At 63.4% G+C, this 12,856-nt stretch overlaps 2 protein-coding genes and 1 pseudogene across 2 annotated transcripts in view; 2 read left to right on the top strand and 1 right to left on the bottom strand.

Annotated features, from left to right (window-relative positions):
* Positions 1–7,294, top strand: part of NKPD1 (NTPase KAP family P-loop domain containing 1) — an 8,181-nt gene extending 887 nt beyond the window's left edge. The window contains exons 2-4 of the mRNA XM_015589274.2: positions 749–1,177; positions 3,294–3,425; positions 4,811–7,294. Of these exons, the coding sequence (XP_015444760.1) occupies positions 749–1,177; positions 3,294–3,425; positions 4,811–6,822 (2,573 nt within the window). The 3' untranslated portion in view covers positions 6,823–7,294. The remainder of the gene's footprint in view (positions 1–748; positions 1,178–3,293; positions 3,426–4,810) is intronic.
* A 966-nt stretch (positions 7,295–8,260) lies between these two features.
* On the top strand, positions 8,261–8,376 carry LOC112479694 (annotated as a pseudogene).
* Positions 8,377–10,666: 2,290 nt separating this feature from the next.
* PPP1R37 (protein phosphatase 1 regulatory subunit 37) overlaps positions 10,667–12,856 on the bottom strand; it is a 40,356-nt gene continuing 38,166 nt past the window's right edge. Inside the window, exons 12-15 of the mRNA XM_006911859.2 lie at positions 12,647–12,813; positions 11,845–12,523; positions 11,477–11,567; positions 10,667–11,389 (exon numbers count right to left, since the gene is read on the bottom strand). Coding sequence (XP_006911921.1) covers positions 11,485–11,567; positions 11,845–12,523; positions 12,647–12,813 — 929 coding nt within the window. The 3' untranslated portion in view covers positions 10,667–11,389; positions 11,477–11,484. The remainder of the gene's footprint in view (positions 11,390–11,476; positions 11,568–11,844; positions 12,524–12,646; positions 12,814–12,856) is intronic.

Raw genomic sequence — 12,856 nt, 5'->3', positions numbered from 1 at the left:
GTGGGGGGCTGCTCAGTGGATGGAGCAGAAGAACCTCAGGCCCCAGGAGAGAAGCCGCTGGCACTCCGTGTAGCCGTGGGGGAACCAGAAGTCGGGGGGCCCAAAGGTGGGAGGAAGGCTGGGCCGGGGATGCCAGTGGGGGAGGCCCACCTGGCCTGCCCCCACCCCCAGTGTGGGAAGAAGTCTACCTCCCCGAATCACTAGGTCTGCGGGGACCACCCCCAGCCTGGGGGAAGCAGTGTGGTGGGAGGGAGGGGAGGAGAGCGAACCCCCCTAACTGAACATGTACGAAACAGTGGGGGCCAGCCCCCTGGGGTGATCCGCACCTCCTGGGGAGCCCCCATCTCACCAGCCCGGCTGGAGCCCGAGTGCCAGGCCCACCCTGTCTTCCCAGTCCCTGGCCTGTCCCCTCTCCACGGCCAGCTCCCATCACTCTAGCCAACTCGGGACCAACCAGACCAGCTCCCCATGGATTCCTTTGTCATCCCCACTGGGGGACCCCCAGGAACCAAGGAATTGGGCGTAGCAGGGACTCTGGGTGTTGTCCCCTCTCCAGCCCTTGCACCCCTTCTCCCCCGGCCCACGGTGGGGCGCAGAGCCCCTGCCTCCTCGTTCTTTTCTCTCTGACTCCTGGGCCTCAGCTGAGGACCAGCCCCGGCCTCCATCTGAAGACCTGACCTGGTTCCTGCCAGTGTCCCCCAGGAGTCGGGGACCCGGGCCCAGTCACCTCCTCCTTCCTTCTTTCCAGGATGCTGTCACCAGTGGTTCCATGTCCCAACGACCCCTCAGGCACACGGGCACTGTCAGCCACCCCCCCAGGCACGGTGGCAGCTGGCCTACCACAGCCACTGGAGGGGCGCTGGGGGCTGTTGCTGGGGCCCCCAGACCCCCATCCTGCAGCAGCTGTGGCCTCAGCCCCCACCTCCTAGCTCCCTGCGGCAGCGGCTTTGCCCTGTTCAGGATGCCCAGAAGGGGCCATCTACAACCATCTCTGCCCCCATGGGACTGGCCAGCGTCCCCAAGCTGCCCCCCGCACCCACCAGAGCACCTGCCATGGCCAGCAGCGGCCCAGCCCCGCTCTCCACAGCCGGCACCCTCCTGGAGCCCAGCAGGCCCACTGCCGCCCGGCCCCTGCCCGCCCCGGCAGCCTGTGGCCCCTTCACCTCCTACAGCTCCGGTGCTCACCCAGCCTTCCTGGGGGCCCTCTCCTTGCTGCCTCGCTTCCCACCTGGGCCTGGGGCCGACCCTCCTCCCTCGCTCTGGTCCCTCTCTGGGAGGGTGCTCGTCCCTGACCCTGAGCCTCGGGCAGCCATCTCTGCTTCATCCGCTGGGATCCAAGGCTTTCGGGCCAGGGCTGCCCATGGTGCCTCCATCGCAGGCTGGCCAGGGGCCTGGGCCCAGCTCTCGCCCTGTGCTGACCCCCTTGCTCTGCTTTCTGTCTCACCGGCCCTCCCTCCTCTGGCCCAGCGGGCCATGGAGGACATAGGGCAGGGGTGCTGAGCACCAACTTGCTGGCCAGCTCCGGAGTGGGGGAGATGGTCCAGTGAGCGGCTGCAGCAAGAGGTAGGGAGTGGCCTGGAGGATGGAGAGAGCGATGCAGTAATGGGAGGAATCGGCCCATTCATTGATTCTTTCATTCATTCTGTGACTAGGTATTAAACGCCTACTATGGGTGCCAGGTTCTGTCAGGCGATGGGGTGAGGGAGCAGGGCAGATGGACTGCTGCCCTCCCCGAGCCCACATTCTATAGGTGATGGGGGGTGACGGGGACAGGAAACAAGAGAAATAGGAAGAGTTAAAAGTGCATCACCCCGTAATAGCCACGTTGGGGGGAAAGGCAGCAGGGAGAGAGAGAGGGAGCGTCAGGCTCCGCAAATTAAATAGCGCCATCGGACAAGGCCTCGTGAAGGCAACGTTTGAGCAAAGACAGAGCAGTTCTCTTAAGTGACAGCAGGATCAGCAGATGCAGACTCTGAGGTGGCCTGTCTAAGGGACAGTAAGAAGGTCAGTGTGCCTGGAGCGCAGGGAGTGGGGGAGGGGGAGAGGGCAGATGGGGTCAGCGAGGGCGGAAGGGACAGGAGCCGACTCAGGGTCTGACAGGAGAGTGGACCGTAGGATGCGAGGGTGGACGTGGGAGTCCAGGCCACAGGCGCCGGTGGCCTAACTGCGGAGGTAGAGACTAGGGCCCCAGGTCAGGCATGACCTCGTCACTGGCATCTCTGGGCCACAATGCCCATTTCACACACAGACAAGTAGAGGCTCCGTGAGGTGAGGTCACCCAGCCATCGGGCAGAGTGGGAGCAGATCCACCTGGCCTCCACCTTGGCCGACCTTGACCCAGGTTCTCCTCCTGCCCTCCCAGCGTGGCCCCCGTGAGGCATGGGTCCTGCAGCCCACAGGCCTCCCTGAGAGAGGGTGCGTCATCCCCACCACGCATCGCGAGGCTGGCACAGTGACCCCCACGACTGAGTCCTACCTTTCCGGCACCCCAACTCTAGGTCCAAGAAGTAGCATTCATGGGGGCCCAGGGGAGCAGGCAGGACATCCCCTGCAGAGTGGACGCCATGGTGCTTGAGCATGGTGCCAGGCCTTAACCCAGAATCTTTGCCCTGAATGGCTACTCCTGTCCCCAGCCAAACCCTTTGGCACCCACGCCCTTAGGGTCTGGGCCCCCCATTCATCAGAGGCAGGGACTGAGCTTCCCAGCAGCATCGCTCTACCTGGGTCATGCAGAGAATGCAGGTCGGCCTGGGCTCGGGGCAGGAGTAGTGGCTGTGGGCACGAGGTCACAGAGAGGGAGAGAGGTCAGGGTCAGGAGTGGACAGGAGACTGAGGAGCCTGTGGTGACCAGGGCCTGTTCACGCGAACAGAGCAGGCAGAAGCTGGCACTCGTCTTAAGCATCCGAGGGTCTTGAGTCCGAAGTTTCCTGGGGGAACCATGGCCTGGTGGCTGAGCCTGGTGACCTAGGGCCAGGGCAGCCAAATTCCCACAGGCCTCTGGGCTGGGGCCAGGGGAGTCTAGCCTCCTATTCTTTGTCTGGTGGATCTGGGGTCGGCTCCTCCTGGGGGGCATGGAGGGGCACATCTCGCCCTGGTGGAGGGGGCTGCCACAGAAACCTCCATCTGTCCGAGGTTCGACCTGAGTCACCTCCGGGAGTCGGGGAGGGAGGTGCCGGTGCAGGGAGGGGCTGAGGGCAGGCACTCCGTAGGGCAGACGGGAGGAGGGTGGTGCCTGGCCAGCCTCATTGACTCAGCTTCCCCACCTGTACCCCCTCAACAACCCTGGCCTCCAGATATCCTGACAGAGGATGATGTCTACTGCAGCTGCCTGGCCAAGACCCTCTGCCATGTGCCTGTCCCTGTGACCGTGGGTTTCTATGCCCCCTTTGGCTGCCGCCTGCACATGATGCTGGACAAGATCACTGGTGAGGATCCACCTGTGTTGGGAGTAGGGGTACAGAAAACCCTGCCCAGCCCCATGCTTCCCCAAGATGTCTTTGCCCCCTGAGGCCGGCCTGCCCCAGTGCAGATGCCCGTAACTCACCTTAAACCACATCCCTCCCCGTGCCCACAGCCTCTGCCCCCAGGTCCCCGCTCCAGTTTCCTCTCTGGCTTCCTGGCCTCCAATCTCACCCTGTCCCCTGCCAAATCCACTTCAAGGGATCGAGAAGATACAGATCTAGCCCTGTTGTTCTCCTGCTCAGAAGCCTTCTGTGGCTCCCTGGCATCCTAGGGAGGAAGGCCATATTCTTCACTGAGGCTGCAGGCTCCTTCCTGCCAAGTGTCTACAGGCCCCTGTGCCCCCCAGACTCGCCGCTTCTCCTCGGCCTCGGCTCAGGGCCCGGCACCCACAAGACCCCTACCAGATAGGTATCGATTGAAGACATGAGCTGCAGCCTAGCCAAGATCTGCAGCAGTTTGGACCTAGTTCCAACCCTGCTAGAGCTCAGACCCCAGCTCCAGTTGGCCAGAGGGACTAGAGGTGACTCACCTCCATGTGCCAGCCCCGGAGAGCACCTACTAAACAAGCCAAGTCTGCCCCTGTGTTGTCACAGAGCAGCACACAGGGTCCCAGGAGGAGAAAAGATTGGCTATAAGGTAAAACGAAACGGCCTATGAGGTGCCTACTCTGTGCTAGGTGACCCTGACATGTTCTCACTCATTCACTCACTGACCTCACAGTAGAAGACAGATCCTGCCCGTAGCCTCTCATGATCTATCCTTCAGACATTTCCCCAGCACTTCCTTGGTACCCAGCAGACATGCAGTGACCAAGACAACCAGGGCCCTGCCCTTCAAGGGCTCACCTGTCCCCAGACAGTGATGACTCAAAGTGAGTGAGATGACTGGGACCAGGGAGGCAGGAGGCACCTCATTTAGCCTGGGAATCAGAGAGGGCTTCCTGGAGGAGGAGACAGATGAGCCGAAAGTTTTGAGGGGGAGGCATGGTAATCCAGGAAAATCAGACCGAGGCTCTAACACCCTTGCTGCCCAGCATGTTTCTTCCTCAGAACCTCACATCCATTCTTTCGTTCCTTAGAGCCTTCCCTGCCCTTCCCACCTTCTCTCCTCGGTGGGCTCCGCTTATGCGTAGCGCAATCCTCGGCCTTGTCCTCAGACCTCTTCTGTCCAAGCCCAGCTCCAAGCCTCTCCTTCCTCACCTGCCCCTGCCCCAGCTTTTTCCACCCGTCTCAGTATAACATCCAAGCCCCTGCCCGAGCCCCGCCCCCATATGAGCCCCGCCCACGTTAAAGCTCCGCCCCCCGGCTCGAGCGGGTCACGCTGACCCCCGCGCCCTCCGTCCCCGCAGCTCTGATGGAACAGGAGGCGACGCAGCGCGAGGCCGAGGAGCTGCAGCGCGTGCAGTGGCGGCCGCGGCCCGTGAGCGGCTGGGGCTTCCCGCGGCTGCTGTGGTACCTGGTGTTCCTACAGCCGATCATCACCGAGGTACACCTGCGCCGCAAGAACGTCAAGTTCCTCTTCATCCGCTTCAGCGCTTGGCAGTACGCGGGCACCGACAAGCTGTGGGCCGGCCTGGTGACCACACTGTGCGAGAGCATCCGCCACCACTACGGCGCGCTGCCCTTCAGCGTGTACTCTGTGCTGGGCAACAAGCCAGCCACGACCGCCGGCTTCCGCCAGCGCGAGTGGCATTGCCGGCGCCGCGTGTGCCTGGGGCTGGTGGCTCTCCTGGCGGCGCTGGGGCTCGGGGTGGCCCTGCTCTACTTGTCGCTGGGCTCCCACGCGCTGAGCCACGGCAGCGGCAATAGCAACGTGATGCGGGTGTTCGGCGGCGCGGCCACCACGCTGTCGGGCTCGGGGCTGCTCATGGCCGTGTACTCGGTGGGCAAGCACCTGTTCGTGAGCCAGCGCAAGAAGATCGAGCGGCTGGTGTCGCGCGAGAAGTTCGGCAGCCAGCTGGGCTTCATGTGCGAGGTGAAGAAGGAGGTGGAGCTGCTCACCGACTTCCTCTGCTTCCTGGAGATCTACCAGCGGCGCCGGCTGCGCATCGTGCTGGAGGTCACTGGGCTGGACACGTGCTACCCCGAGCGCGTGGTGGGCGTGCTCAACGCCATCAACACTCTGCTGTCCGACAGCCACGCGCCGTTCATCTTCATCCTGGTGGTGGACCCCAGCATCCTGGCCGCGTGCCTCGAGGCCGCCGGCTCCATGAAGGGCACCGCCGACAACGGCTACCACTTCCTCAACCGCACGGTCACGCTGCCCTTCTCTGTGCCCATCATGGGCCGCCGCACCAAGCTGCAGTTCCTGCACGACGCCGTGCAGAGCCGCGACGACCTGCTCTATCGCGAGATGACGCGACAGCTGCGGCCGCCGCGCGCGCGCTGCGGCGAGGGCGCGCAGCTGCTGGCGGTGGAGGTGCAGGTGCAGGCGCAGGCGCAGGCGCAGGCCGAGCGCACGCAGGGCCGCATCGACGCCGAGGCCACGCGCCGCATCCAGGAGGCGCTCTTCTGCCTGCACAACGAGCGCGACTGCCTGTACGAGTACGTGCCCGACAACGTGGTGTCCATGCGGCGCATCGTCAACACCGTGCCCATCACTGTGCGCCTGCTACAGCAGCAGCAGCAGCAGTGGGACTTCGGAGGCCCCACGCCGCGCCAGGCCGTGGCCTGGGTGGTGCTCGCCAACCAGTGGCCCTGCCGCCTCAGCTGGGCGCTGCAGTGCCTGGAGGACCGGCAGCAGTCCGGGGGCGCGCCCGAGGCCCGCGCGCTTCTCTGGGACGTGTTCTGCGACAATAGTCGCGAGCTGCACACCATGACCAAGGCGCTGCAGAACGTGCTTGACCTGGACGGTGACCCCGAGCTCTTCGAGCGCTTTTTGGGTGCCGACTTCCCCTTTACGGTGGCCGAGGCTCAGAGCCTGCTGCGCTGCACCGTCAACCTGGACCACTCCATCCGCCGCCGCATGGGCCTCATACGAGCAGTCAAAACTCTCAATCCGCCCAGCTCGCCCGAGTCCCCAGCCCGCGATGCGCCCCGCGCGGCCGCTGGAGCCAACCACGCCCCCGGGGCAGCCCGCGCCGCCAACGGAGCCAACCACGCCCCCAGGGCAGCTGGGTCAGGCCACACCTCAGGGCACAGCCCAGCGCATGTCAACGACGCCCGCCACCCCGTGGGGCACGGCCCCGCGCATGCCAGCGAAGCCCACCACCCCGCGGAGCACGGCCCTGCGCATGCCAACGAAGCCCTCCTCCCTGCAGGGCACGCCCCTGCGCATGCCAGTGCAGCCCGCCACTCCCCGGACTTGACGCGTGACGGCCAGCAGAGACACGCAGCTTGCGCTCTGCGGAATGCAACTTAGAAGGAGGGACCCTGGGGGCAGCAGGGGCAACAGCTCCTCCGTCAGCCCAGATGAGGCCGTGCGTAGGCAACCCGACTGGGCCCAAGGCCCAGGGTCCATCCAGTGTTAGGAACGAGGCCACATTCCGCAGGTGAATCTGTGAGCCGGAGAGCTGCCGTCAGTGCCAAAAGTTGGCATTGAAGGACCACTGAGGAACTCAGGGTTCAAGTGCGATAAATAAAGGTGTGAAAGCCATTGATGGGTCTTCAGGACCTGGTCTCCCTGGTTCAGCAAGGGCTGGGGATGAGGGCTGCCCTCTCTTGCCAAGCCCACTTCCTCCCCAGGGAGTCAGCAGTGTCAGCTGGCAGCCTCATGGCTGGCGTCCCTGGAGCAGGCGGGGCTGTCGGGGGTGTTGGGCGAGGCCCATGCAGGAAGATGTGCAGCATTGACGCAGGCAATGGAGAACGCCCAGGCCTTGGGGTATCCAGGTCCTTGTCCCCACACCCTAGCTTACCCCTCTGTGGGCGGGGCAGGAGCTGGCATTTCCAAGAGCGGTATTCAGCGTGACCTCAGCGGGCTGCTCCACCCTCGAGGTGGCTCCACCCCAGCATAATGGGTTAATGAGGCCTCGCTGGCACCTCAGCCAGCTGGGTGAGCAGCACTGCCTCCCAGGACAGAATTCAGGGCGACCTCATGGGCCCCTTGATGAGGACACAGAAGATGAGGAGCAGAACTGGGCACCTGTAGGACACAGAGTGGGTGCCAGAACCAAGCCAAGCTGCAGGTTATCCTAGGCAGGACTCTGCATCGTCTGCCCTTCCCATCGGTGGGCCAGACGCCTCAGATGGGGCATCACTCCTCAGGCCAGCTTCCCACTCCTTGCCGGTCAAACAGCCACACGCTCAGGCTGGTGGTGTGCCCGGCCCAGTCCGGGGGGAAGGGGAGACCAACACTTAATGCGCCCCATGTGTCCAGAGGTCGAGGGCATGAGCAGGGAAAAGCATGTCGAAGAACGAAGTCTTGAAGAGACACAGGGGACCTCGCTGACACCATCAGATCTGTGTCTCTGTAGACATGCCATTGGAGCCACTCTATGGCCCTTCCCTTTCGCCTCCCTTAAGCCAGTGTGCCTTAGGCTGTTCCTTACCACCTAGAGTCCAGGCGGAAAACAGACCGGCACCAGGAGTGCTGTGGGAGGCAGGATCACCCCACGGACTTGGCTGGAGGTTGGGAGCAGGACTGAGGACCCCCAGCCCGAGGAAGAGGCTGCAGCCCCATTGTGGTCTCGAGCAGTGGTCAAACTGTCGCCTATTTATCTGACCATGTGCATGCCAAAGCTAGAGTTTTGGGAGACTTAAAAAAAAAAAAAAAAGACATGGATCCATAGTGGAGCGGTCAGCATGTCTGCTTTACACGCAGAAGGTCCTGGGTTCACGCTCCAGTGGAGCCACGGTCCATGGTCTACGGCCATGCCACCCTGAACAAGCCCGATGTCTGATCTCGGAAGCTAAGCAGGGTCGGGCCTGGTTAGTACTTGGATGGGAGACCACCTAGGAAGACCAGGTGCTGTAGGCATGCATGCGTGCATAAACACCTAAACCAAAACAGGATGGCATAGGGGACGGGTGTAGCCAAGATGGCTCACTGCCCACGAGGATTCTCGGTCCCCTCTACAGTGTGGAGCTTTTGCTGGAACTTACAGCCAGGTGAGGCCGAGGGGCTAGTTCTCACTGGCAAAAAGGGAGTGAGAGTGATGTGTGTGCCTTTCCCACCGTGCCATCGAGTTAAGAAGCAAGTTTTTCTCCATTTTCCTTCCCCATCTTCCCCCTGGATGCAGCAGGCACCCTGAGGCCTTAGGGGGTAGCAAAGCCACGAGAGGGAGGGGGCCCCTGGGTGCACAAGTAGCTTTGTGGAGAAAAGCTGCCTGCCACCCTGAACACACACATGTGAAAATGACACTTGTGTTAGGGCATCGAGATCTTTATGAATGGATACAGTGTCTAGCCAAGTGCTAAAACGGACTGTCTTTGCAAGCTCCGGTCGGTGATGCTTGGGTGGCTGAAAGTGAAGGGACCCCAGCCCTTGATCTAGGACCCCCAAAAGATGGACAAGCAAAAGCCCCGAGGAGTTGATCTGTTAAGTCTCCTGGGGGCTGCTGTCACAAAATCCCACAAGCCTGGCGGCTGAGAACAGAAACACATTCTCTCACAGTTCTGGTGGTTAGAAGTCTTAAGTCAAGGTGTCGGCAGAGCCTCGCACCCTGGGAAGCCTGCAAGGCCCCCTCGCTGGGCTCCTCCAGCTTCTAGTGCTGTGCCGGCCGTCTGGTGTCCCTTGGCATGTGGCTGCATTTCTGCATCTTCACATCACCTTCCCTCTGTGTGTCTGCCTCAATCTCCCCCATTTTATAAGGTCACCAGTCACATTATATTAAGGTCCACCCTGTAACTTCATTTTAACTTGATTACCTCTGTAGAGACCTGTTTCCAAAGGCCCTGTTCTGAGGTCCTGGGGTCAGGACTGCACATATCATTTTATTTTGGGGGCGGGGGGAGCATGGGGGACACAATTCAATCCTGAATAGTTGGAAAGAACCTGTTCCTCACTCCTAGCTAAATTTAGTGCAAGAGCAGGGACAAGGCTGGCAACAGGACCCCAGCCCCTCATGGGCGCCACACGAGGGACAAGTTGAGCTCTGCCACCCCCAGCGCAGCTTGGTCACCAGCGTGGAGGTGGAGGCAGAGGGCAAAGGGGATGGGTAAGCACCCACCGTGCTGCTAAGGGCCGAAACCCTTCAGGGGAGTTGATTCCTGGGCAATGGCTAGAACGGACCACAAGCCGACTGAGATCTGGGGAAGCTGTACCAACAGACCCCAACCTGGCAAAGGACTGTAGCTCCTCAGCACCCTGAGGCCAACCTAACGCTCCCCAGTGACACCAAGGGGGCTGACGGCCCCACCGCACACCTGGTCACAGAACCGGGGGCCATGCAGGCGCCTCCTCAGCTGCCTGGGGGGTGGGCTGGGGCAGGTGCTAGGGGCTTCCCTGAGCTCCTTGCCCAAATAGGAGTCCTAACTGTGGGTGTCCTGGGGGGCAGTCAACACACACAGCTGCCAGGCCAATGACTGAAGAGCAAACCGACAGAGGCCTAGAGATACCCGGGCAGCTGGGGACACAGATCCCTGGGTTTGTGATAGCAGCTGAGTGGTAACAGGGCTCCTGGCTGGTGACACTGTGATTCTCACGGTCTCTCCACCACCTCCACCCACCCCGTGTCAGTCTCCCTTGCAGTGAAGAAAGGACTGGCGCGAAGCCTTCCCCTTGGGGGTTCTCTCGTTTTCTGAAGGGTGAAGCTTAGAGTTCCCAGAAATGCCCCATGAGCCCCTGGCTGCACCCTTGGCGCATCCTGACAAGGGGGAGCGAGCCACCTCCGGCTCCAGTGGCACTGACTTGAGCCCCGGGGCACACTCCCACCGGGCTTCCAGGGCCACCAGGGATGGGCTGGTGTCTGTTCTCCGTGAGCCACAGGTGACTGGGCAGAGGACTGACCTCTGAACCCAAGCACCACACCTGTCGCCCAGAGAAGCCAGTCCTGAAGCTGGAGAACATTTGAGGGGTCGTGTCCCTCCAAAGAAAGGCAGCTGTGAACTGGACCAGATACCCGAGCTATGTGAGGTCTGAGTGCGTGGACACACGTAGGGAAGGGGCAGCCTCCCGGTGTCCCTTTGGGGGACCACGGGCATGTAGCCGAGCAGGTACTCCAGAACCGGCGCTGTCTGGCCCCCACCCTCCCCGCTCCCTGGGCCCAGAAGCCCCGCAGGGGGCACTCAGGACCGGCGCCAGCAGAAGGGAGCAGGCGAATGGTGAACCCAGCTCCGGTTTATTAGAAAAGGTGAGAACAGAGTTGCACCGACAGGAGCAGCCTCTCCCCCGCCCCTGTAACCCCCCCTCCCACCGTGTCCCCTGCCCTCCCCCAGGTTGTAGTGCCTCTCAGGGCACAGCCTCAAGTGGCCTGGACAGCGGGGTCTCCAGAACCCCGGCTGCTCCCCACCCAGCTCCCTGATAGATTTATTGCACTTAAGAAAAAGAAAGCTCTGATGGTCTACTCCCATCCCCCCACCCCGGCCCTCGCCCTGTGGGCTGCTCCGCCAAGTTCAACCACCACCATCTCTCCGCCCCTCCCGCACCGCACCGCACACGCTCCTGCCTCATCCCGAACCAGGGCCACCGCGGGCCACCCCGCCACCACCCAGGACTCCTGCCCTCCACAGGGGCAACCCTGACCCAACGGGGCCCTCCGGAAAAGTCGCCTGGCCTTGTGACCGATGTCCTCAGAGCCTCTTCCTCTCCCCATGCACCCCCAGCTTGGTCGTCAGGTGCCAAACACATAAATAGAAGTGCTTAAGTCAGGGTGCGGTGGGGTGCTCCCCGTAGCTCCTGCACCCCGTGTAGTGTTGCTGTGGGGAGCAGGGGTCCCCAGAAAGGCACCCCGCACCCCTGGAATCCTGGGCCTCAGGAAGGCTGGGGTGAGGGTGAGTGGATTCTCATGGCTCTGGCCTCAGCTCATCGAAGACCAACTGGAAAAAAGGAACTTGGGGAGAAGAGATTGGGGGGACCTGTCAGCCAGGGACTCTATCGCCGGCTCCCCGGTGCCCTGGGCCCCCAGCCCCCATCTCACCTAAAGTGTCACAGTGTCTCCTGTCCCGATTCCTGACTGGCTTCCAGAAGCAGCTCCTCGAGCTCCTTCTCATTCTTGGAGCAGCTCAGTTCTGCGTGGGGAGCACGTGGGGGGCTCCAGTCAGGCAGGTGGGGAGGGCGTGGCGGCCCGACCCTCGGGGCAGCACAGGGCCAGGGCACCACTGAGGTCGCACTCCGGCCAACCGCCCTGCGTGCCCGGGCCAGGGAAGCAAGGTGGGGACGAGGACCAAGTGGCACTCCTCCCTGCCCCTTCAGGGGCCAAAGAGCGGGAAACTGAGCGCTGCTACTGGGTAGGGGTCACACACGGCATTCGGGCCCCTTGTCACCCGGCCCCAGAGCTCCTCTCACCATGTTCCAGGCCGCAGCTGCCTGCCTTGGCCTCGGGCCCCGGGGGCGGCTCTGGCGGCAGCGCGAGCGCGAACTCGGGCTTCAGGCCGTTGGGCAGCAGGGGCCCCGGCTGAGGCTCAGACGACCCTGGGTGCGGAGTGCTGACGGCCTCAGCGGGTGGCAGGGCAGGCGCGGTGGGAGGGGAGGGAGGACAAGGAGCGCAGGGTGGCGCGGGGGGCTCTGCTCTCTCGGGCGGGCTCTCCACCCGGGTCACCACGAAGACTTTGTGGCCCCGGCCCGGGCTGGACACAGAAATACGCTGCTCGGTGGGGGAGGAGGGGCTGCCTGGGGGGCTCCTGTCCCCAGGGGCCAGGGAGTCCGTGGGGGGCACCGGGGCAGGGCAGGGGGCCACAGCCCTCTCCCCATCCTCCTCCTCCCCGTCCTCCCCCTCAGAGTCCGAGTCTGAGTCTGAGTCCAGGCGGGGCCCGGGGCCCGGGGCCCCGTTCTCCTGTGCCTCGGCGGCGGGCTCGTGCGCGGGCGCGCCCGGCTGGGGCTCGGTGACGGTGATCTCGGGCATGGAGGCCGACAGCTGCAGCCGCTGCTCCTTCTCCTCGCGCTCTCGCGCCAGCACGAAGTTGCGCTTGCAGCCGTTCTGGATCTCGGCGAGCAGCGCCTTCTGCGTCTCGATGAAGCTCTTCACCTGCGGGCGGAGCGGGCCTGGCTAGGGCTCTGGGCCACCCGTCCCTGTGGCAGGCCCTGCGGTCACCCCAGGCCAGCCTGCCCCCCGCGCCCTTGGGGAGGCTGCAGGGGAGCGCCCGCTCACCGCCTCCTTCTTGGGCTCGCGGTCGAGGTCCAGGCGCAGCAGGGAGTGGTTCACCTTGAGGGCCAACGACAGTGCCATGAGCCCGCCCGTCTTGATCTCGTTCTCCCGCAGGTCCAGTCTCAGGAGGCGGGGGCTCTCGGCGATGAACTCCGCCACCGCCACCGCGCCTGGGAGGGGGACCGCAGGGGCTGGCCACGGGCCCTGGCCCCG

This window comes from Pteropus alecto, unplaced genomic scaffold, assembly GCF_000325575.1.
Source record: "Pteropus alecto unplaced genomic scaffold, ASM32557v1 scaffold194, whole genome shotgun sequence".
Taxonomy (NCBI): Eukaryota; Metazoa; Chordata; class Mammalia; order Chiroptera; family Pteropodidae; genus Pteropus; species Pteropus alecto.
The sequence above is the reverse complement of the archived record's forward strand: the minus strand, read 5'-3'. Positions and strand labels throughout refer to the sequence as shown.